This window comes from Schistocerca cancellata, chromosome 2 (genome assembly GCF_023864275.1).
Source record: "Schistocerca cancellata isolate TAMUIC-IGC-003103 chromosome 2, iqSchCanc2.1, whole genome shotgun sequence".
Taxonomy (NCBI): domain Eukaryota; kingdom Metazoa; phylum Arthropoda; class Insecta; order Orthoptera; family Acrididae; genus Schistocerca; species Schistocerca cancellata.
In genome coordinates this window covers 963,015,518-963,041,329 of record NC_064627.1, presented here as the reverse complement: position 1 = coordinate 963,041,329, position 25,812 = coordinate 963,015,518, and the positions used below count along the sequence as shown (strand labels likewise).

The window sequence follows — 25,812 nt, the reverse complement described above, 5'->3', positions numbered from 1 at the left end:
TCCGGCAGTGTGCCTTTCCTCGTCGTGTTGATGCTGTCCAGCACAGCGCGTAATTCGACAGCCATTTAACTTGTTTGATTCATATTTTGCTTAGAGTGGTTATTGGTCCCTTGGCTGTTTTTAGACTTCAATTTCTGAAGACGCAGTACTGTTCGTATCCTCGTCCTTGGCCGATATTTTCCAAAGTTGTGGCGTTGGTCGGACGGAAGGGAATTGGTTAAACTGTTGGTCGTTCCTTGAGCCGTCCCTAGTTTGGGTTGCCATCCGATTATTTAACTTCAACTCTTGGCTGCCTGCCTCACCTCGCCTTATGTTTGAGCTACCTTTTCAGGCCGACCCTTGGAACACTTCTGAGCACCACTTGTTCTGTTTGTTTTAGATTCTGATTTTCATTTTAGTTTGTAGTATTGTGCGAGGCCTTCAGCCGTGTATTAATTCAGTTCTTTTTTAAATTTTACATAAAGGCCTTCAGCTGTGTTAAATTAAAATTTTGAAGATTGATTTTATTTTAAAAATGAATAAAAATTCTTCCTTAAAATTGGTTCTATCTGAAATTGTTTGTAATCCAGGCCCTAAGCCGTTAATTGTTTGATGTGTTATGTGTGGCCTTCACCGACGATTTACGTGAACCCCTTTTAATAAGACCTTCAGCCGAGTCTACTGCTGAAAGGAAAATTTTTTATAAGAAGGAAAGGGGTTCATTTTAAATTGTTTGTCTGACTTGTTGTTCAGGCCTTCAGCCGCTGTTTCAAATTTGTTTAGCCGTTCAATGAGTTAATATTTCTTTTATTAGGCTTTTGGCCGTTCTTTTGTAAGTTTAAAAAGAAATTTCTTGGTTGGAAAAATTGTTTATTAATTTGTTTTAATTATAGTTGTCCTTCAGACGTGTAGTGTAGGCCTTCAACCGCTAATTGTTTTCAAGTGCATTTTTTTAAAAAAGGAAAAAATTACCTTCTATTTTTAATTGATTTTGATTTCTAAGCCAGGCCTTCAGCCGTTCTTGTTTTTGGTGTGGGTTTGGGCCTTAAGCCCAGAAGGCATCTCAAGTTCTTTAACTAGGCCGTCAGCTGTATTTTTTAATTGTGATCTTTTAAAGCAAAAACGTGAAAACATCAGTGAAGAAGAATTTGCTTGCTTCTCTTGTGTTTCAGATTGCAGGGGTGATCGTATCCAAGTGTTTGATGAATTTTTGTTGTGCTCTTGTATGTATTCCAGGAGGGGACCCGCAAAACTAATCAAATTTCTCTTTTCAGAGGCTTTGCTTGCTTCTTTTTTGGTGTAACGTATTTGCGTCAGCCATGGCTACCTCACCCCTTCCACTCTGTGCCCCCGAGTCCCACCCGCAGACGGCCGGTCTGATGGGTCTAACACAAGCTTTTCAGTCTAAGAACCAACAAACTGCTGCCTTGCTGACGACGGTACAACAACTACTGGCTGCACAAGTCGCATCGGCCGCCCAGCAGACGATCCGGAAAGCCCAACAAGTGCCACCGATCAGTATACCAATATTCCAGGAATTTAACGACACAGAAGAGGAATGCCTCGAATACCTGACACAGTTCCAAGCTCATCGTGCAGTTCATCGCGTTCAAGGTACTGTGATGATACAATACTTTCTTTCGATTGCCGGGTTCCCAGTGTTCAGGTTAATACAAAAACTATTCCCAACTGCGTCTCGCGATGAACTGAGTTATGACGAAGTAATCGCCGCATTAACTCAGTACTATGACCAGCAAGTTCAAGAAGCTGCAGCCAGATACCAGTCTTTTCGTTTGCAGAAAAAGCCGGAGGAGATGTACCATCAGTGGCATACAGAATTAACGGGCATGGCTAGAAAGTGTAAATTTAAGCCGGCCGGAGAGGCCGTGCGGTTCTAGGCGCTTCAGACTGATGACCTCAGAAGCTAAGGCCCATAGTGCTCAGAGCCATTTTGTAAATTTAAATATAGTTGTGGCAACTTTTACAGTGACTTAATGATTATGGATGCTATAACATTCAATGTTCCTGATAGCAGAATACAGGAACAGATCCTAAAGTACTCTGATCCTTCACTTCCTTCAGTGTTCCAAATCTTAGAGCAATATGATTCGGGTGGCACAGCGGTCGACAAGTTTGACCAGGCCCCGATTTGTCGGGTCGAGTCGCCCCTTGCTCATAACCGCACCAAGGAGCCACAACAGCGAGCGCGAACACAGCGCACTCTCGCTTCCCACGCCCGGGTTCCCGGGTTCGGTTCCCGGCGGGGTCAGGGATTTTCTCTGCCTCGTGATGGCTGGGTGTTGTGTGCTGTCCTTAGGTTAGTTAGGTTTAAGTAGTTCTAAGTTCTAGGGGACTGATGACCACAGCAGACCGCGGGACTGCTACGGTCGCAGGTTCGAATCCTGCCTCGGGCATGGGTGTGTATGATGTCCTTAGGTTAGTTAGGTTTAAGTAGTTCTAAGTTCTAGGGGACTTATGACCTAAGATGTTGAGTCCCATAGTGCTCAGAGCCATTTGAACCATTTTTTATTTGACCACAGCAGTTGAGTCCCATAGTGCTCAGAGCCATTTTAACCATTTTTTGAACACAGCGCACGGGCAGCCACGTAAACATACCTGTGAACTTAGTGAAGTCTTGCCCTAGATGTTTTGCTCGCCATTAAAGACGGGATTGCCCATCACGTAATGCAACGTGTTACGCGTCTAGAAAAAAAGGCCATGTCCAAGCAGTTTGCAACGGCACAAAAATGTCAATTTTTCCCTCTTCTAGCAAAAAAAAAGGCTCGTGCACATGCGGTGAACCTACAAAGGTTCTGACAAAAGTAAGATTGAGGTTGTGCCTCCTTCTCTCCCTAGTGCTGTGTAATGACGTTCTAACAAACTATTTCTCTAATTGCTGGCCGTCGTGTGTACTTTCAGTTACACAGAGGTGCATCAGTCACGTTGCTTAATACTGCCACGTACGACCAGCTAGGCCCAGCAAGCCTTTCTAATCTAGCAAGCACCTCACTGCTTACAACGGACAGGAAATTCCAGTGCTTGGACAGAGTAGTTTGCCTGTCACTTACAAATCTCACACCAGGACATTGAATTTTACTGTGTTGAAATCAAGACACAGTGAGAACATTTTCGGTTTACATGCCTTTGATTTGTTTGGGCTTACCGTCGAAGATAAAGTACTGTCGCTCTCTACATTTGTGCCGCAAGACAGTGTAGATAGCTTGCTTAAAGAATTTCCTGAACTATTTTCAGAAGGAATTGGAAAAGCCAATAACTTGGTAGCGCATGTTACATTGAAAGACAATGCAATCCTAAGTTTTCTCTGCCCTCTCCTTTCCAATTGCTTTAAGAGACAAAGTAGCCAGTGAATTGAAAGAATTGCAAGATACTGGTGTAATTGGTCCCATACAAGCTAGTCAATGGGTACGTCCACTAGTTTCGTTGCCTAAGCCTTCTCATTTACTTGCAATCCGTGACCTGCAATGTGTCTAAAATACAGTCAGTACTAGGCAAGATGACGCACTACGTTCAGTTCATACCGAATGCCGCTCAGATCGCGGCTCCATTGCATTGCTTGCATACAAAAATGTACCCTTTGTGTGAACTAAAGATTGTCAAGACGCATTTCAGGAACTCAAAAAATCCGTTGCTTAGTGACAGATGTTTAGTGCGTTTTGACCCGGACAAGACAGTCGTTATGCAAGTCGGCGCTGCTTCTTATGGAATCGGCGCTGTGCTTTTGCACAGAATTGGTGTATCAGGCAGATCGATTACTTTTGCCTCAAAGTTGCGCACTCAAAGTGAGTGCAGTTATTCTCAAATAGAAAAAAAGGCTCTCGCTACTGTGTATGGTGTGACAAAATTTCATCACTATTTGTATAGTCGCAAGTTCTATTTAGTGACAGATCACAAGCCTTTGCAGTCATTGTTTCATTCATGAAAGCCAGTTCCTACACGAACCGCTCAAAAAATGCAACGCTGGGCTTTGTTGTTTTCGCAGTATCAGTATGAAATTGTGTACAGACCTACAGCAAAGCATGGCACTACAGACGCCCTATCCCGCCTTCCGATTGACCCAGACTCTGGCTTTGATGCATCTGCCGCATCTTGTTCCCAAATCGATGCGCAGGATTCTGAATTGCTGGAGTCTTTTCTCTTGCACTACAGAAAAATAGCACAGGCCACAGAAACAAAACTAGACCTCAAGATTTTATTGCATTACATTCGCATGTCTTGGTCTCGTCAATTGAACAGTATCTAAAACTTAGTAGTGCGTCGATATTTTGCACGTCGGCATAGCCTCTCAGTTCAACAGGATGTGATTCTAATTGAAAATGACAATGGACACTCACGTGTGCTTATTCCCAAAGTGTTGCAAAAGTATGTGTTGTGACTGCTGCATGAAGCACATTGGGTAATTGTTCCCCCTAAACAGTTAGCGCGACTGCACTGTACAATTCAGGGCATGGACACCCACGTTAGCAGATGTCGTCACATTCTACATCTACATCTTCATCCATACTCGGCAAGCCACCTGGCGGTGTGTGACGGAGGGTACCTTGACTATCTCTATCGGTTCTCCTTTCTATTCTAGTTTCGTATTGTTTGTGGAAAGAAGGATTGTCGGTATGCCTCTGTGTGGGCTCTAATCTCTCTGATCTTATCCTCATGGCATCTTCGCGAGATATACGTAGGAGGGAGCAATATACTACTTGACTCCTCGGTGAAGGTATGTTCTCGCAACTTCAACAAAAGCCCGTACCGAGCTACTGAGGGTCTCTCTTGCAGAGAGTCTTCCACTGGAGTTTACCTATCATCTCCGTAACGCTTTCGCGATTACTAAATGATCCTGCAACGAAGCGCGCTGCTCTCCGTTGGATCTTCTCTATATCTTCTATCAGCGCTATCTGGCACGGATCCCACATCGGTGAGCAGTATTCAAGCAGTTGGCGAACAAGTGTACTATAACCTACTTCCTTTGTTTTCGGATTGCATTTCCTTAGGATTCTTCCAATGAATCCCAGTCTGGCATCTGCTTTACCGACGATTAATTTTATATGGTCATTCCATTTTAAATCACTCCTAATGCCTACTCCCAGATAATTTATGGAATTAACTGCTTCCAGTTGCTGACCTGCTATATTGTAGCCAAATGATAAACGATCTTTCTTTCTATGTATTCGCAGCACATTACACTTGTCTAGATTGAGATTCAATTGCCATTCCCTGCACCATACGTTAATTCGTTACAGATCATCCTGCATTTTAGTACAATTTTCCATTGCTACAACCTCTCAATATAGTACAGCATCATCCACAAAAAGCCTCAGTGAACTTCCGATGTTATTCACAAGGTCATTTATATACACTGTGAATAGCAACGGTCCCACGACACTCCCCTGCGGCACACCTAAAATCACTCTTACTTCGAAAGACTTCTCTCCATTGAGAGTGACATGCTGCGTTCTGTTGTCTAGGAACTCTTCAATCCAATCACACAATTGGTCTGATAGTCCATATGCTCTTACTTTGTTCGTTAAACGAGTGTGGGGAACTGTATCAAACGCCTTGTGGAAGTCAAAAAATACGCCAGCTACCTGGGAACCTGTGTCTATGGCCCTCTGAGACTCGTGGACGAATAGCGCCAGCTCGGTTTCATACGAACGTCTTTTTCGAAACCCATGCTGATTCCTACAGAGTAGATTTCTAGTCTCCAGAAAAGTCATGAAACTCGAATATAATGCGTGTTACAAAATTCTACAATTGATCGACGATAGAGATATAGGTCTATAGATCTGCACATCTGTTGGACGTCCCTTCTTGAAAACGGGGATGACCTGTGCCCTTTTACAATATTTTGGAACGCTACGCTCTTCTAGAGACCTACGGTACACCGCTGCAAGAAGGGGGGCAAATTTCTTCGCGTACTCTGTGTAAAATCGAACTGGTATCCCATCAGGTCCAGCGACCTTTCTTCTTTTGAGCGATTTTAATTGTTTTTCTCTCCCTCTGTCATGTATTTCGATATCTACCATTTTGTCATCTGTGCGACAATCTAGGGAAGGAACTGCAGTGCAGTCTTCCTCGGTGAAACAGCTTTGGAAAAAAGACATTTAGTATTTCTGCCTTAAGTCTGTCATTCTCTGTTTCAGTACCATTTTGGTCACAGAGTGTCTCGACATTTTGTTTTGATCCACCTACCGCTTTGACATAAGACCAAAATTTCTTAGGATTTTCTGCCAAGTCAGTACATAGAACTTTACTTTCGAATTCGTTGAACGCCTCTCGCATAGCCCTCCTCACACTACATTTCGCTTCGTGTAATTTTTTTTGGTCTGCAAGGCTTTGGCTATGTTTATGTTTTGAAGTTCCCTTTGCTTCCGTAGCAGTTTTATAACTCCGTTGTTGTACCACGGTGGCTCTTTTCCATCTCTTACGATCTTGCTTGGCACATACTCATCTAATGCATATTGTACTATGGTTTTGAACTTTGTCCACTGATCCTCAACACTATCTGTACTTGAGATAAAACTTTTGTGTTGAGCCGTCAAGTACTCTGAAATCTGCATTTTGTCACTTTTGCTTAACAGAAAAATCTTCCTACCTTTTTTAATATTTCTATTTACGGCTGAAATCACCGATGCTGTAACCGCTTTATGATCACTGATTCCCTGTTCTGCGTTAACTGTTTCAAATAGATCGGGTCCGTTTGTCACCAGAAGGTCTAATGTGTTATCGCCACAAGCCGGTTCTCTGTTTATCTGCTCAAGGTAGTTTTCAGATAATGCACTTAAAACAATTTCACTGGATTCTTTGTCCCTGCCTCCCGTTATAAACGTTTGAATCTCCCAGTCTATATCTGGTAAATTAAAATCTCCACCCAAAACTATAACATAGTCGAGAAATATGCTCGAAATATTTTCCAAACTTTCCATCAGGTGTTCTGCCACAACAGCTGCTGAGCCAGGGGGTCTATAGAGACATCCAATTACCATGTTTGAGCCTGCTTTAACCGTGACCTTCACCCAAATTATTTCACATTTTGGATCTCCGTCAATTTCCTTCGATACTATTGCACTTTTTATCGCTATAAACACGCTTCCCCCTTTACTGTCTAGTCTGTCTCTGCGGTATACATTCCAATCTGAGTTTAGAATTTCATTACTGTTTACATCTGGTTTCAGCCAGCTTTCCGTCCCTAGTACTATGTGATCAGTTCTGGGGCCTTTCTATAGACGCTCCTGCAGTTTACTATTACCACATTAATATTGTCATTCCCTGTTGCGTTTTGCCTACTGCTACCTTGTCGCACCTCAGGAGGCGTCTTGTCGGGTCTAGGGAGGGAATTCTCTAACCTTAAAAACTCACATGTGCACTCCACACGTACTCCGCTACTCTTGTAGCCACTTCCTGCGTGTAGTGCACGCCTGACCTATTCAGGGGGACCCTATATTTCTCCACCCGATAGCAGAGGTCGAGAAATTTGCACCCCAGATCTCCACAGAATCGTCTGAGCCTCTGGTTTAAGCCTTCCACTCGCCTCCAAACCAGAGGACCGCGATCGGTTCTGGGAACGATACTACAAATAGTTAGCTCAGATTCCACCCTGCGAGCGAGGCTTTCCGCCTTGACCAACTCCACCAACCACCTGTATGAACTGAGGATGACCTCTGAACCCAGACGGCAGAAGTCATTGGTGCCGACATGAGCAACAATTTGCAGTCGGGCGCACCCATTGCTATCGCCGCCGCCAGGGCCTCCTCCACATCTCGGATGAGACCCCCCGGCAAACAGACAGAGTGAACACTGGCTTTCTTCCCCGACCTTTCCGCTATTTCCCTAAGGTGCTCCACTAGTCGCCTAACATTGGAGCTCCCAATCACTAATAAACCCCTCCCCCCGTGTGCCTGCTCGGATCTTGCTAAAGGAGCGGCCACATATCCCCTCACAGGCAGAGTGGGCAATGCTACACTGCCAACTTCTACACTGACCCTCCGCCTCGTGCGACGTGAACGCCGTTGAACCCGCCACTCCCCTTGGGGAGAGGGTGGCCCAACCGCGCCCGGTACCCGCGAAGATGTCTCGACAGCAGGGGCCGTGGGTGAAGCATGTAACACCTGGAGTGTACCATGCGACGCACCAGACTCCCCACCGCCGCTACACTCCAAGGCAGCAGCCTGAAGACGGCTGACCGCGGCTATCAGCACGTTCAGCTGTTCGCGAACAGTGGCCAGCTCCTCCTGCGTCCGTACTCAGCAGTCACACAACCTATCCATCCTAAGAAATCAAAAATTTACTGTAGAGAGTTAAGTAATCATCTTTTAACTAGATTGCCAATTCACTAAAGGCGGCTGATGGCTGACTAAACTGTGGTTACTAGACACTTTTTGTTGAAAACAATGAAAATAAGCACTAACTGCCTCTGGACTGTATTCAAAATAAACACGAAATCTATGGAACACTATTACTAGTACTCGAAAATTAAAGCTTCCTAAAAGCAAAAAAAAAACACGGAAAAAGAAGTGACAAGTAAGAAAAACACAGTTAATACTTAAATTTACGTAGCTTGCTGCACAGGAGATGTGAAGCAGACGGCAGTTACGACGACACATTGTGGCGCAATCACGGAGAACCAATCCGCTCCGCCACAAACATTCTCAGCTTGGCTTGAGACTCAATCGCTTTGGCAACGAGTGCACATTGACATTTGCAGGACGATTCTGGAACACTCGTTGGCTCATCGTGGTACACTCTTTCAGTAAGTTTCCATTTGCGATGCCTTTGAACTCTACCACATCACGTAGCACCATTCAAGCATTGTCCTCCATATTTTGCATCGAAGATTTGCCAGAAGTACTTGTGTCGGATAACGGACCACAGTTCACTTCATGTAACTTTGAACAGTATTGTAAACGCAATGGCATCTGTCATCTAACAAGTGCTCCGTTTCATCCGCAGTCCAACGGAGAAGCAGAATCCTTTGTATGCGCTTTTAAACAACAGATGGCAAAACTTCACACCAACAACACATGGGGACAGACGCTGTAACTCTTTCTCGCCTCCTAGCGCCCCCACCGACGAGACGGACCATCACCGGCGGAACTTCTGCATGGCCGTCGCCATCGGATGCTGCTACATTTGCTACATCTACCGCAACATCTGGCACAGCCAGTGGTCCACATGTATCGCTTTGCGCTGCATGATCTTGTTGTATTCAGGGTTTATGGCAACCGTGGGCGCAGGGAAAGAGGCATAATCCAGGAAAATATTGGCTCATATATGTAAATAATTGAAGGTTCCGATGTTTCGCAGTGCCTCCACCAGAACCAAATTTGCCTATGTCATTTGCTTCATGATCTGCTGCTTTTCTTCCCCCAGATTCACGACTTCACAGGACCATGTGGCCTTTGCAGCCGCCCACTGGTGTCACCAGAGCACCCCATGAGGAGTGGATGGAGAATGCACCCTCACCCTTGCCGTACCTGCTCGCTGACCCGCTGACCTGATCTTCGGCCTGACATGGCTGCTTGTCCTGTTCCAGAGGTTGCCCCTCAGTCTGCAAGATCCGGGCGGTCGCAGAGGATGGGCTTACTGGTAGTTGGGAGCTCCAACGTCAGACGCGTAAAGGGGCCCCTTATGGATATGGCAGCAAGAGAGGGGAAGAAAACCAATGTGCACTCCGAGTGCATACCGGGGGGAGTCATTCCAGATGTGGAAAGGGTCCTTCCGGATGCCATGAAGGGTACATGGTGCACCCATCTGCAGGTGGTCGCTCGTGTCGGCACCAATGATGTGTGTCGCTATGGATCGGAGGAAATCCTCTCTGGCTTCCGGCGGCTATCTGATTTGGTGAAGACTGCCAGTCTCGCTAGCGGGATGAAAGCAGAGCTCACCATCTGCAGCATCGTCGACAGGACTGACTGCGGACCTTTGGTACGGAGCCGAGTGGAGGGTCTGAATCAGAGGCTGAGACGGTCCTGCGACCGTGTGGGCTGCAGATTCCTCGACTTGCGCCATAGGGTGGTGGGGTTTCGGGTTCCGCTGGAGTCAGGAGTCCACTACACGCAACAAGCGGCTACACGGGTAGCGGGGGTTGTGTGGCGTGGGCTGGGCGGTTTTTTAGGTTAGATGGCCTTGGGCAAGTGCAGAAAGGGCAACAGCCTCAACGGGTGTGGGGCAAAGTCAGGACATGCGGGGACCAAGCAGCAATCGGTATTGTAATTGTAAACTGTCGAAGCTGCGTTGGTAAAGTACCGGAACTTCAAGCGCTGATAGAAAGCACCGAAGCTGAAATCGTTATAGGTACAGAAAGCTGGCTGAAGTCAGAGATAAATTCTGCTGAAATTTTTACAAAGGCACAGACGGTGTTTAGAAAGGATAGATTGCATGCAACCGGTGGTGGAGTGTTCGTCGCTGTTAGTAGTAGTTTATCCTGTAGTGAAGTAGAAGTAGATAGTTCCTGTGAACTATTATGGGTGGAGGTTACACTCAACAACCGAGCTAGGTTAATAATTGGCTCCTTTTACCGACCTCCAGACTCAGCAGCATTAGTGGCAGAACAACTGAGAGAAAATTCATTTCACATAAATTTTCTCAGCATGTTATAGTCTTAGGTGGAGATTTCAATTTACCATATATAGACTCGGACACTCAGATGTTTAGGACGGGTGGTAGGGACAGAGCATCGAGTGACATTATACTGAGTGCACTATCCGAAAATTACCTCGAGCAATTAAACAGAGAACCGACTCGTGGAGATAACATCTTGGACCTACTGATAACAAACAGACCCGAACTTTTCGACTCTGTATGTGCAGAACAGGGAATCAGTGATCATAAGGCCGTTGCAGCACCCTGGAATATGGAAGTTAATAGGAATATAAAAAAAGGGAGGAAGGTTTATCTGTTTAGCAAGAGTAATAGAAGGCAGATTTCAGACTACCTAACAGATCAAAACGAAAATTTCTGTTCCGACACTGACAATGTTGAGTGTTTATGGAAAAAGTTCAAGGCAATCGTAAAATGCGTTTTAGACAGGTACGTGCCGAGTAAAACTTTGAGGGACGGGAAAAACCCACCGTGGTACAACAACAAGGTTAGGAAACTACTGCGAAAGCAAAGAGAGCTTCACTCCAAGTTTAAACGCAGCCAAAACCTCTCAGACAAACAGAAGCTAAACGATGTCAAAGTAAGCGTAAGGAGGGCTATGCGTGAAGCGTTCAGTGAATTCGAAAGTAAAATTCTATGTACCGACTTGACAGACAATCCTAGGAACTTCTCGTCTTACGTTAAATCAGTAAGTGGCTCGAAACAGCATATCCAGACACTCCGGGATGACGAAGGCATTGAAACAGAGGATGACACGCGAAAAGCTGAAATACTAAACACCTTTTTCCAAAGCTGTTTCACAGAGGAAGACCGCACTGCAGTTCCTTCTCTAAATCCTCGCACAAACGAAAAAATGGCTGACATCGTAATAAGTGTCCAAGGAATAGAAAAGCAACTGGAATCACTCAACAGAGGAGAGTCCACTGGACCTGACGGGATACCAATTCGATTCTACACAGAGTACGTGAAAGAACTTGCCCCCCTTCTAACAGCCGTGTACCGCAAGTCTCTAGAGGAACGGAAGGTTCCAAATGATTGGAAAAGAGCACAGGTAGTCCCGGTCTTCAAGAAGGGTCGTCGAGCAGATGCGCAAAACTATAGACCTATATCTCTGACGTCGATCTGTTGTAGAATTTTAGAACATGTTTTTTGCTCGAGTATCATGTCGTTTTTGGAAACCCAGAATCTACTCTGTAGGAATCAACATGGATTCCGGAAACAGCGATCGTGTGAGACCCAACTCGCTTTATTTGTTCATGAGACCCAGAAAATATTAGATACAGGCTCCCAGGTAGATGCTATTTTTCTTGACTTCCGGAAGGCGTTCGATACAGTTCCGCACTGTCGCCTGATAAACAAAGTAAGAGCCTAGGAATATCAGACCCGCTGTGTGGCTGGATTGAAGAGTTTTTAGCAAACAGAACACAGCATGTTGTTATCAATGGAGAGACGTCTACAGACGTTAAGGTAACCTCTGGCGTGCCACAGGGGAGTGTTATGGGACCATTGCTTTTCACAATATATATAAATGACCTAGTAGATAGTGTCGGAAGTTCCATGCGGCTTTTCGCGGATGATGCTGTAGTATACAGAGAAGTTGCAGCATTAGAAAATTGTAGCGAAATGCAGGAAGATCTGCAGCGGATAGGCACTTGGTGCAGGGAGTGGCAACTGATCCTTAGCATAGACAAATGTAATGTATTGCGAATACATAGAAAGAAGGATCCTTTATTGTACGATTACATGATAGCGGAACAAACACTGGTAGCAGTTACTTCCGTAAAATATCTGGGAGTATGCGTGCGGAACGATTTGAAGTGGAATGATCATATAAAATTAATTTTTGTTAAGGCGGGTACCAGGTTGAGATTCATTGGGAGAGTCCTTAGAAAATGTAGTCCATCAACAAAGGAGGTGGCTTACAAAACACTCGTTCGACCTATACTTGAGTATTGCTCATCAGTGTGGGATCCATACCAGATCGGGTTGACGGAAGAGATAGAGAAGATCCAAAGAAGAGCGGCGCGTTTCGTCACAGGGTTATTTGGTAAGCGTGATAGAGTTACGGAGATGTTTAGCAAACTCAAGTGGCAGACTCTGCAAGAGAGGCGCTCTGCATCGCGGTGTAGCTTGCTCGCCAGGTTTCGAAAGGGTGCGTTTCTGGATGAGGTATCGAATATATTGCTTCCCCCTATTTATACCTCTCGAGGAGATCACGAATGTAAAATTAGAGAGATTCGAGCACGCACGGAGGCTTTCAGACAGTCGTTCTTCCCGTGAACCCTACGCGACTGGAACAGGAAAGGGAGGTAATGACAGTGGCACGTAAAGTGCCCTCCGCCACACACCGTTGGGTGGCTTGCGGAGTATAAATGTAGATGTAGATGTAGACCTGGACCCGCCATCACTATCGCAGTCACAGTCATCGCCCCAGCACAGGCCCTCAGGCCTGGACGTGTGCCCTGGCAGTAGTTTCCCAGAGGGTGTTCCTCTTGCCTCACAAGCCAGATGGTGGGGTATGGTCAGGAGTACGTCTTCCTCCACATTGACAGCTCCCAGCCTATCTCTATGTCCAGCTTCCTGCCTCTCTCCCCATTGTTGTTCACAGCCTCACTGCACGACAACAGTGCGGCATTTCAGAGGGGGGGGGAGGGCGAGAGGAAGGAATGTCCTGGCGTAATCTGGCGTCAGCACACCATGCGGCATAGAGGTTGCGAGGCGATCGATAGAGGCTAACAACAGACTCGCAAGAAACGCGCCGCCAACGCCCACTCGGCCGCCAGCACTTAGGATCGCCACTGCGGACTGGAGGGCGAGTCTGTTCGAGTCTGTCCCAGTCTGTCGCACCGAGTATGTTCCAGTATCATCAGCCACACTACAGAAGGAATTGCAGTATCAGTTAGCTCTGCTGCTAACTCAGAGACAGGCAGCACATAGCAACCATAACTGTAAACAAATCGGACTTTGCTGTTTACCAGCAATGAGGCTAACGTGGATTATACAGAGACTTTGTACCACAAGTCGATCTTGAGATAAGTAAACTTTCCATTCTTATGAATAAAGAATCCAGTTAATCTATGCATGTACTTTGTTTTCTGGAAACAGGATGCTGGCCATCAAATAACATCCTGTCCTTGCTTCCCATGGGACAGCTCTACAGAGACAACGAGACAACATAAAACTCATGACTGTATCCGTTGGACTCTAGATGGCTGTAAAACTGGGCTTGGTCAAATGAGTCCTGATTTCAACTGGTAAGAGCTGGTGGTCCAACTGAACCGATCGTTGACGAGAAATTGTTACATTCGGCTGCATGGAGATTATGTGCAGCCATTCACAGACTTCATGTTCCCAAACAACAATAGAAATTTTGTAGATGACAATGAGCCATGTCACCAGGCAACAACTGTTCGTGATTGGTTTGAAGAATCTTCTGTACGGTTCGAGAGATTGATTAGGCCATCCAGACCGCCCGACATGAATCCTATCGAACATTTATGGTACATAATCGAGAAGTCATTTAGTGCACAAAATCCTCCACCGGCAACACTTACGCAATTGTGGACGGCTATAAAGGCAGCATCGCCCAATATTTCTGCAAGGTACTTCCAACTACTTGCTGATTCCATGCCATGTTGAGCTGCTGCACTATTCCGAGCAAAAAGATCCGACACGATATTAGATGGTATCCAATGACTTTTACACCTCAGTGTAAGTGTGTATGGCGAGAAATTACCATCGGATGTTGCCTTTTAGTATCTCTAATGAGGCTGGACAATAGCAGTAGACTTGCGACTTGAGGTATCCCCACAACTACTCATCACACATATTGAAGTCTGGGGTCCCGGAAGGCCACGCATGACGGAAGTTGTGGCTCAGCACGCGATCCTGGAGCCGCGCGGGATTAGCCGAGCGGTCTTAGGCGCTGCAGTCATAGACAGTGCGGCTAGTCCCGGCGGAGGTTCGAATCCTCCCTTGGGCATGGGTGTGTGTGTTTGTCCTTAGGATAATTTAGGTTAAGTAGTGTGTAAGCTTAGGGACTGATGACCTTAGCAGTTAAGTCCCATAAGATTTCACACACATTTGAACATTTTTAGAGTGATGGAAATTATGTAGAGAATTGAAAATATTGTTCCTAAAGGATATATCTACAAACTGTAAAACTTTCAAACTTGTAGAATAAAAGATGGATTTAAAAAAAATAGTGTGCATTTCTTTTGGAGTGACCCTCGTAGTAGTGCTCTTTTACCTACAATAAGAAATATTACAAGAAAGAGGCCAGGGTGTCAAGAACATAACTCAAACTGAGAATAAAGAAACCAGAGACAAACGTAATAACACGCAGCAGAAGTGAGTACTGTAACCTACTAGTAATCAAAACTTAAAGAGACGTTTCTTTACTGCACACACGCTGGGCATTTGCTGAGAGACTGATCAACGCTGTAGACATTATACACGCTTCGGCAACATATTAAAGCATGACTGCAGAACGGAGTCGCAGCCCAACATCGTGAAAGTAAGAAAAAAAGTAACCATTAATTTCCAGAAATATGACTCCACAACTTTTGTAATTTTTTTAAAATGTCACGTTCGCTTTCAACTGTTTTATTGCACTATAGCAATTTTGGCTTTTGCGTGGGCTTACAGTCTTCTTTTGGGCTAACCCAGGACATATTTCCGAAATTACTTGTAAGTCTTAACAGTTTACCAAAACATTAAACTTTATTTATTCATTTATATTTTTCACTAGACACGACTTTTTTCAGAAATGGTTTGTGTGCCACTGAGACTGAACAAAATTTCTAAAATAGGTCTTTATAAATCACTTGGAAATTTTCTGAAGACATTTTCATTCCCCTTTCTCTTCATACCACCAAAATTAGTGTTAGTGTAATCACCAGAATGGCAAACCAACTTTTCTCCAAGTTTCTGTTTTTTCACACACTGCAAGAGATACTGAATCAAAATTTGAGGATTTTAACTGACCCTTCATCGAAACTTAAAAGTTTAGCTCGAACTCCCTCCTCCCAATATTATAACGATCTAAACAGGTTTCATTTCACTTCTATTCGAGCTGTCCATTTTCACAATTACAAAATCAGATACAAATAGCAAAATAACGTTAGCGATAATTGCCTCGATTTCGGCCTACCAGATAAAAATTTTGGGTCATAAAAATTTTCAACCAGTTGCGATATGCAGCCTGATGGTTTGAAACTGAGTTCGTGTCCAGCAGTGCGGTACGAGACTGTAGCCACTTTAGCAGAGCACTCCGGGCGACAATTCCCATCTTTGGTTTAATAACCTCGTAAGGTTCGCCACTCTTGATGGTAACATAATCAATGGTTGTTATGAATAATAGGAATAAATACGTTATTTTCATGCAGGTAAATAAAAAATGTACACTGCCTCAGGTAGAGGCAGTCAGATGTTTGCAAAGATACTTAATTTGGTCGTATCTTATGGATAATGTACATGGTGACGCACAGGTCCGTTAACACTTGAAACCGCACTAATTCACTGAATAATGTAAGTAGAGAGATAAAACTTGCCTGAAACGACGTAGGGTTTTACTGAAACCAAACAGACTGCAAAAACCGGCCAACAGATGACTCTGGACAGCAATATGTCATGGACGCCGCACGGGAATCGTACATGCCAGCAATCACGGCATGTTGACGTTACCAGAAAAGGCACTGTTAGCGAAGCTTTACTGTTGCAATGGAGAATCCGTGATTGCAGCTTTATGATCCTATCGCCATAACAAGGGTATTCGAATGGGTAAAGATCATTTGAGAAGTGTCACTGTGAAGAAAATAATCACGAAGTTCGAAGCCATGGGTTGTTTAGATGATCGACCCGGTAGTGGGCGACCATACACAATTGCTTCTGCTGCTCGTACAGTTCAGGAAAATATGGAGACTTGAACAGATGAATCAGAGCTCGTGAAGTCACACGTCGCACTGGCAGCCCACGCATTACTGTTTGAAGTGTACTCATATGAACCGTGCAATGCTATTGGTACAAAATCGAGCGTCATCATGAACTCTTAGTCAACGATTTTGTGATGTGAAGAGCATTTTCGTTGTCGACACTCCAAAAAATGGGGGAAGATGAATGGTTGTCAGACGTGTTATGAACCGACGATGCCCACAAATTTCACACTCGGAAGTTCTGTCAACTCCCATAATTGCAGAATCTGGGCTACCGAAAAGCCTAGAACTGCCGTGCAAACCACCATGCATGGCGAGAAAGTGTGTGGTGCGGATTTGCCTCATCAGTTATGATCGGACAGTTTTACTTCGAGGAAATGCGGAGTGCTGTTTTTCAAACAGTCAGCGGCAGGAGTGAAAGGTATACCTATATGTTACAGAATCGCATCATCGCTAGCCTGGCTGATAAACACCTGCTGAAAGGTACGATTTTTATGCAGGATGAAACTCCGCCCCACAATGCTAAACGTGTGAAAGATCTCTTATGCACATGTACACCCGCACGGTAAAATTCTGGACCAACCTGTTGGAGCCACTGTTTGGCAGCGTGCACAAGGGAGTCATCATTTCAGACCTTGTTCCACGAAGAGAGTCTTTCAGTTTCCCAAAGAGACGATAGTCACATGGCACCAGATCAGGACAGTAAGGCAGGTGTTTCAGTGTTGTGAATCCGAGTTTTGTGGTCGCTTACATGGTTTTTTGACTGACATGTGGCCGTGCATTGTCGTACAACAGCAAAACATCCTGCTTTTGCCGATGTGTTCGAACACGACTCAGTCGAGCTTGAAGTTTCTTTAGTGTCGTCACATATGCATCAGAATGTATGATGGTTCCACTTGGCATGATGTCCACAAGCAAGAGTCCTTCAGAATCGAAAAACACTGTAGCCATAACTTTTCCAGCAGAAGGTGTGGTTTTGAATTTTTTTTTTCGTGGGTGAATTTGCATGATGCCACTCCATTGATTACCTCTTCATCGCGGTAAAAAATGATGGAGCCATGTTTCATCACCTGTCACAATTCTTCCAAGAAATTCATCTCCACCATTCTCGTACTGTTCCAAAAGTTCGCTGAGTACCGTTTTTGTTTCTTTGTGAGCCACTGTCAACATCCCGGGAACCCACCTGGCACAAACCTTTTTTGACGCCAACACTTTCAGTATTCTGCAAACACTTCCTTCCCCTATCCCAACGTAGCGTGACAATTCGTTCACTGTGATGCGTCTGTCAGCAGACACCAATTCGTTAACTCTCTGCACATTGTCTGGAGTGTGTGCAGTACGAGGCCTGCCGCTGCGAGGACAATCCTCAATATTGCCCACCGATTAACTGTACTGCGATCGACAGCAGCATCTCCATACACCTTTTTCAACCTCTTGTGGATGTTTCCCACTGTCTCGTTTTCACAGCACAGGAATTCTATGACAGCACGTTGCTTCTGAGGAACGTCAAGTGTAGCAGCCATCTTAAAGACATGCTGTGACGGCGCCACTCACGGGAACAGGTTGAACTAAGTCCGAAAACAAGCGGGAAGGATGTATCTACACCTTCGACCATAGATACTAGTAGACTGGCCTTGCTGTGCAGAAGCTATAGGGCTAGTGTGGCTCCAACATTAACCACGTGACTGTTGGCAAAACGTGGCGGGATTTCAAATCAGCGGTCTGCCATCCTATTTTTGTATCGTATTTTACCCACATTTCTCAGTTGACTGCCAAACGCTTCCAACAAAAATTACTTTTTTATTTGCGAAAAATTATGTCAGAACTACATTTGACCTAGATTTGTTCACGGTACTATTTATAAAATCTAACAAATACATCGAACGCCCCTCTGGTGGGCAACAGGACGAAATAACTATAAACTATCAATCACAATAAAATGTCGTAAAAATTCTTTTAAACGGTAAGAGTGGGCTCGTGTCAAAACTTTAAACATTGGATTCGCCTCGTTTTGAGCTCTTAGTCACTTATAAAAGAAAATGGGATATGGGAATTATGTCAACTATAGGTGCCAAAATTGTCGACTTTAGGTGCAGGTCCATTTTAGAGTATCAATTTTAGGTGCACTTCAAAGGTTCAGTTCCTACTATTTTTACAAAAGTTTAAACTACCAGTTTTTTTAAAAAAATGATATTTTAGATGAAAGGTGAGACTTTGAAGTTTCAGAAAATAATTTTGGAGCCTACATTTATTTAATAGTATCAGAAGGTAGAAAAAAATTCTCTTCATGTGTCGACTATAGGTGCTCTTACCTTCTTATAATTTCACTTGTATCTACAAAAAGGCGCGTATGTGCAGATGGCTTAAAGTATTTCCGTTTCAGGGCCTGCATCCAAAGCTGCCTTCGGTTTTCGTCCTTAGGAAACCTATGAGTAGGAACGAGAAGCAGTTATACTTACTTCTGTAACCGAATTATCACAGACACTTTCCAAAATTAATATTAGTCTGACTTTACAGGCATCACTTTCAACACTTTAATTTACGTGATACCGTGATGACTGGGTGTTGTGTGACGTCCTTAGGTTAGTTAGGTTTAAGTAGTTCTAAGTTCTAGGGGACTGATGACCGTAGATGTTAAGTCCCATAGTGCTCAGAGCCATTTTACGTGATACTCTATTTCAAGTGTAAAAAACATATAAAAGTCACGCCAGCAGATTTCAATAAACGCATCTGCACTATCATAGAAACACACGTGAAATGTAATGCCATTTCCCCCGACAAAACGCTGAGTACAGCCATAAGCGCAACACGAAACAACCATGTTTTGCCAACATTCACGTGACTTTAGCCCAGAGATACTGGAGCCACGAAAATTACGTCAGGGCCAGTCTATTACATTTATGGTCGAAGATCTACACACTGTAAAACTTTCACACATGCAGAATGAAGACTGTATTCTTACAAAAATAGTGTGCATTTCTTTTGGAGTGACCCTCGTACAAGCGACAGATACCCAGATTCACAATTTTAGCCTTCCTCTAAAACTTTCTATTTCTACATCTTTAGTTTACACGTTAATTGCTTTAGTTGTAAACTGCTTTTCCAGTATTAAACACTGTGGTTCGTGGAGGGTATCAGAATGTCTTATCATTATGAAATGACGTTCAATCAGACTGATAAAAAAAGAATTTGTAATGTGATGTAACCTGCAGGCGACGCAGATGAATGATGATCTGATCTTCGTCACACTTAGACGTATTCCCAGCTGCGTCGATGGACGACAGCGGCCCCTGATTCTCGGCGGGCAACACCACGGCGCCTTCGCTTTCTACAGAGACCAGCTGGACGGCACAGTCCGGACCCCTCCCGTCGTTCCAGAGGAACAAGTCCTGCAGGGGAGCCAGCTGGCAGTCCCCATCCTGCCTCCGTGGTGCAGCTACCGTCAGACGCAGCAGGGCCACTGCATTCACTGCTACGAGGAGAGCCTTCAGCGCTTCCCGTCCTCGACAAAGCATCCGAATAGGCTTGTGTCTTCTGAGTACCTGTAAGCTGAGAAATGAAGTACTTTAAAACTGACTTTTGGGAACCTCCTTGCACCATTCATCCCTAGTGGTAGTGGTAAGATCCTATGGAACCAAACTGCTGAGGTCATCGGTCCCTAGGATTACACACTACTCAATCTAACTTAAACTAACGTACGCTAAGGACAACACAGGACTCTAACCTCCGACGGGGGGAGCCGCGCGAACCGTGACAAGGCGCCCCGGACCTCGCGGTTAACCCTCGCGGCTTTATCCTTAGCAGTTGGGACAGCACTTACATGCCTATAGATAATCCTCCTGTCCACCCTCTCCAGTACACTGATACACCACTTTCCTTAATTCCATACATCACTCTCCTGATACCCCAATGATCCCGTCATCTCGAATGCAAACCATTTGTCTCCTCAGACAACCAACGTTTTGTCAACACAAACCAATCCAAAATACAAGTAATAATTACAGGACAAGCTAGACGCAGATTCCACCCCTGTAATATCTGCCTAACCACTTAAATCATCCTAATATGCCGGTCTGAGTGGCCGAGCGGTTCTAGGCGCTACAGTCTGGGACCGCGAGACTGCTACGGTCGCAGGTTCGAATCCTGCCTCGGGCATGGATGTTTGTGATGTCCTTAGGTTAGTTAGGTTTAAGTAGTTCTAAAGTTCTAGGGGACTGATGACATCAGAAGTTAAGTCCCATAGTGCTCAGAGCCATTTGAACCATCCTAATATGCAAAAATATTTGCAACTAAGAATCAACTGTTTGTTGTTGTTGTTGTTGTCTTCAGTCCTGAGACTGGTTTGATGCAGCTCTCCATGCTACTCTATCCTGTGCAAGCTTCTTCATCTCCCAGTACCTACTGCAACCTACATCCTTCTGAATCTGCTTAGTGTATTCATCTCTTGGTCTCCCCCTACGATTTTTACCCTCCACGCTGCCCTCCAATACTAAATTGGTGATCCCTTGATGCCTCAGAACATGTCCTACCAACCGATCCCTTCTTCTGGTCAAGTTGTGCCACAAACCTCTCTTCTCCCCAATCCTATTCAATACTTCCTCATTAGTTATGTGATCTACCCATCTAATCTTCAGCATTCTTCTGTAGCACCACATTTCGAAAGCTTCTATTCTCTTCTTGTCTAAATTATTTATCGTCCATGTTTCACTTCCATACATGGCTACACTCCATACAAATACTTTCAGAAATGACTTCCTGACACTTAAATCTATACTCGATGTTAACAAATTTCTCTTCTTCAGAAAGGCTTTCCTTGCCATTGCCAGTCTACGTTTTTTATCCTCTCTACTTCGACCATCATCAGTTATTTTGCTCCCCAAATAGCAAAACTCCTTTGCTACTTTAAGTGTCTCATTTCCTAATCTAATACCCGCAACATCGCCCGACTTAATTCGACTACATTCCATTATTCTCGTTTTGTTTTTGTTGATGTTCATCTTATATCCTCCCTTCAAGACACCATCCATTCCGTTCAACTGCTCTTCCAAGTCCTTTGCTGTCTCTGAAAGAATTACAATGTCATCGGCGAACCTCAAAGCTAATGTGAAAACCTCGCTTTATAACCTTACAAAAATGTACACAACAAGCTAAACTACTAACCGAGCGAACATTGCGTCTGCACTCTCAACCATCTTCCGTACTGTAAATCATTGGTTTGATCTCTCCTATGCAATTGTCTCCTGGATTTGCGCTCCACCAAAATTGTCAATCACTCGAAACTTTCAAACACCATGCACTCTGCCTCACTTTCCGGAGCTATCCACTCTCCCCATAGCAAAGCCTGTATTTATTAACTTCTTTTCTCTCCCACAATGAACACATTCGGATCTTAAACATTGAAGGTCTCTACATGTGCCTGTTCATCATTTTGTTTAACATTTAACTTAACGTATCCACCTCTGGCACCTAAATTATGGGAGCGAACTGTAAACTACATAGCCGGCCGTTGTGGCCGAGCGGTTCTAGGCGCTTCAGTCTGGAACCGCTCGACCGCTACGGTCGCAGGTTCGCATCCTGCCTCGGGCAGCGATGTGTGTGGTGTCCTTAGGTTACTTAGGTTTAAGTCGTTCTAAGTTCTAGGGGACTGATGACCTCAGATGTTAAGTCCCATAGTGCTCAGAGCCATTTGAATCATTTTTGTAAACTACATAAAAAAATGACTGAGCAGCTCAGTGTGTATGTAATGTCCACAAGGTATATTACCTTAATTTCACCTCACATTTTACAAAGATTTTTAGTAACTATCGGAGCCCCGCATATTCGATACATCTATGTGAAGTATGTCAGTATATAAATCCTTTCCTCCTCTCATCTCATGAATGAAAAGCATGAATGAGAATGTACAAGGTAAAATTCAGTATCTATTTTTCAGGGGGCAAAAGTAGTCTGCTACTGTGACAGAATAGCCAACCCTATATAGCACTACCAGGTAGCAAAGAGGTTTCTGTTCACCTTGGACGAGGCTCTTGTATACGTTGGCACCACACAACAGGTGGGCACTACCGAAGAATGGAACGCGTCGGTTCCAAAAGAGTTCGCTCGCAGTGTTCCGGGAGATGCAAGACGGGCGACACCGCCTAAGTGTGAGTGTGCCTATTCGTAGTTAATTAATTATCTTATTTTTGCAGATTTCAGCTCAAGTCAAAATCAACGTCTTGCTCTCATCGCTCATTGCTCATTGATCCGCATACGGAATTTTTCTGGTTAATTTCGGAAAGTTATAACTACTTGCACTTGGCCACGCATGCAAGCCATTGTTCTACTCTATCTCTAAAAATGGCTCTGAGCACTATGGGACTTAATTTCTGAGGTCATCAGTCCCCTAGGTCTTAGAACTACTTAAACCTAACTAACCTAAGGACACCACACACATCCATGCCCGAGGCAGGATTCGAGCCTGCGACCGTAGCGGTCGCGCGGTTCCAGACTGTAGCGCCTAGAACCGCACGGCCACTTCGGTCGGCCTACTCTATCTCTGTTCAAACATGTGGACTTGTTATGTATCTTCGCATTTCAGTCGGATTTAGTTCGTTGGTGATCTCACGAGTGTAGTATAATTGAATAGATTTCTGAAACGTCGCTAATTTCGATTTCAGTTCGCAGTCTAGTTTCCACATGTCTTTGTTGCCTCAGCACGTGTTAAGTACGGATCTGAGAGCCTTAATTTCGCAGATCGTGACTAACAGTAATGTATCCTGTCCAATTTGGTCAGCTGTTCTGAATTTTACCACTCAATTTATGCAGAATTTTTGTTTGTGATGACCATGAGTTTGCGGATTGTGAGGAACGTTACATGTCACAGTTACTGATTCTCGGGGTAAAATTTACAAATTAGTTTCAGAATTTCTTCTATAATGGGACTGTTAACAGTTAATTGTTATCGATAAATTCTTATTCACTTGCATCGAGCACTCAAGCCAGTCTTTGGAAGTGGTAACGTCCGTCAAGTATCTGGGTGTGACTATTCGAAATGATCTCAAATGGAATGATCAGATTACACAAGTAACGGGTACGACAAACTCCAGATTGCGGCTTATAGGTAGAATCCTGAAGCGATGCAGTCCTTCAACAAAGGAAATAGCTTACAATACGTTAGTTCGTCCAGTCTTGGAGTATTGTTCGTCTGTATGGGACCCTTACCAGTTGGGTCTGATTCAAGAGATTGAGAAGGTCCAAAGAAGTGCGGCAAGATTCGTGACTGGTGCATTTAGCCATCGCGAGGGCATTACAAACCTCACAGAAAGTTTGAAGTGGGACACACTTGCACATAGACGGCGCGCTAAACAGAAGGGGCTGCTTACTAAATTCCGAAATCCGATCTTCACCGAGGATGTAGAGCATATATTATTACTTTCAAATCGCGCAATGATCACGATTCAAAGATAAGGGAAATCAGAGCTCGTACTGAGGTGTTCAGACAGTCGTTTTTCCCTCGCGCGATCCGCCAGTGGAACAGAGGGGGTGAAATATGACTTTGGCGCGAATTGTGCCTTCCACCACACACCTCTCGGTGGCTAGCGGAGTATATATGTAGATGTAGATGTAGAAGCCAAGGGAACGACCGTGTGCCAACCACGTTCATACTGGTGAAGTTGTTCTTTATTCTTATATTTGTCCTCAATCTCTATTATATGTGTATATGTGCGTGAATGTCGCCATTGAAAGATTCCTATGAACTTTCCATCATTAATAATTAATGATAAATCGTGCAGGAGTCTCCAAGACGCAGTTGTAAATGTAATTTTGTAACTCAGCTAAGAGCGTTTTGTAGAACAGCATCCATCACCCATTTATGAGTTGTTTAGTTTATTAGTTTGTTCAACTGTGTTCTCAATAAATGTGATGTTTTTACCGGAGCACGTGCTTACGTATTCCTCGCAAACTTTCATTTTTACGTCCTACTGCTATCCGTTGTGCAACAGATAAATATACCAAAGATATTTATTTAGTATTTATTTTACTATCATAAATGTTCATATTTCGCAACTCAGTTCATTCAAACATCAAAGGTTTTCCTTTCAAGAAAATCCAAGTAACGACTTCCCACCTTCTATTTTAACAGATACCTCGTTTTTCTGGACAACATCACGAGCACCGACGCCCAACCATATCTTTCACAGACAGATACCCTTCAACAATTTCCATAAATTTTTCACGAACTATGCTCGATTGTGTCGTTCCTGGTTTTCCACAATGGTACTCTGCTGCACTTATGTCAGCACATTGCCTAACTTCGGCCGTAACACCCTCCACATCCTATCCCAACGAAACTTTAACTACCTCCTCCTACCTGATTATGAAATCCGCCAGTACATCTACTCATGCTTCCACAGTTTACTGAATACTTCTTTTGCTCTCCACATCCTACTATGCTTCTCTCGCCAAAAGCTTGATCACTGGTTTTATTCTTCATCCTTTCCAACCCACCCAATATGTACCACTGGTCATTTATTCCTAATCATTAATGATGAAAAGTCTTACACTACCAGCATCACCAACAAGCCCATAACATTAGCGCTAAACAGCAGATATATCTACACAATGTGATCAAAAGTATGTGGACACCTGGCTAAAATGACTTACATGTTCGTGGCTCCCTCCATCGGTAATGCTGGAATTCAATATGGTGCTGACTCATCCTTAGCCTTGATGACAGCTTCCAATCTCGAAGGGATACGTTCAAGCAGGTGCTGGAAGGTTTCTTGGGGAATGACAGCCCATTCTTCACGGAGTGCTGAGCTGAGGAGAGGTATCGATGTCGGTCGGTGAGGCCTGGCACGAAGTCGGTGTTCCAAAACATCCCAAAGGTGTTGTATAGGATTCAGGTCAGGACTCTACATCTACATTTATACTCCGCAAGCCACCCAACGGTGTGTGGCGGAGGGCACTTTACGTGCCACTGTCATTACCTCCCTTTTCTGTTCCAGTCGCGTATGGTTCGCGGGAAGAACGACTGTCTGAAAGCCTCCGTGCGCGCTCGAATCTCTCTAATTTTACATTCGTGATCTCCTCGGGAGGTATAAATAGGGGGAAGCAATATATTCGACACCTCATCCAGAAACGCACCCTCTCGAAACCTGAACAGCAAGCTACACCGCGATGCAGAGCGCCTCCCTTGCAGAGTCTGCCACTTGAGTTTGCTGAACATCTCCGTAACGCTATCGCGGTTACCAAATAATCCTGTGACGAAACGCGCCGCTCTTCTTTGGATCTTCTCTATCTCTTCCGTCAA

At 44.4% G+C, this 25,812-nt stretch overlaps 1 protein-coding gene across 1 annotated transcript in view; it reads right to left on the bottom strand.

Annotated features, from left to right (window-relative positions):
• LOC126160167 (uncharacterized) overlaps positions 1-15,260 on the bottom strand; it is a 40,556-nt gene extending 25,296 nt beyond the window's left edge. Inside the window, exon 1 of the mRNA XM_049916889.1 lies at positions 15,233-15,260. Within this exon, the coding sequence (XP_049772846.1) occupies positions 15,233-15,260 (28 nt within the window). The remainder of the gene's footprint in view (positions 1-15,232) is intronic.
• Between the last annotated feature and the right edge of the window lie 10,552 nt (positions 15,261-25,812).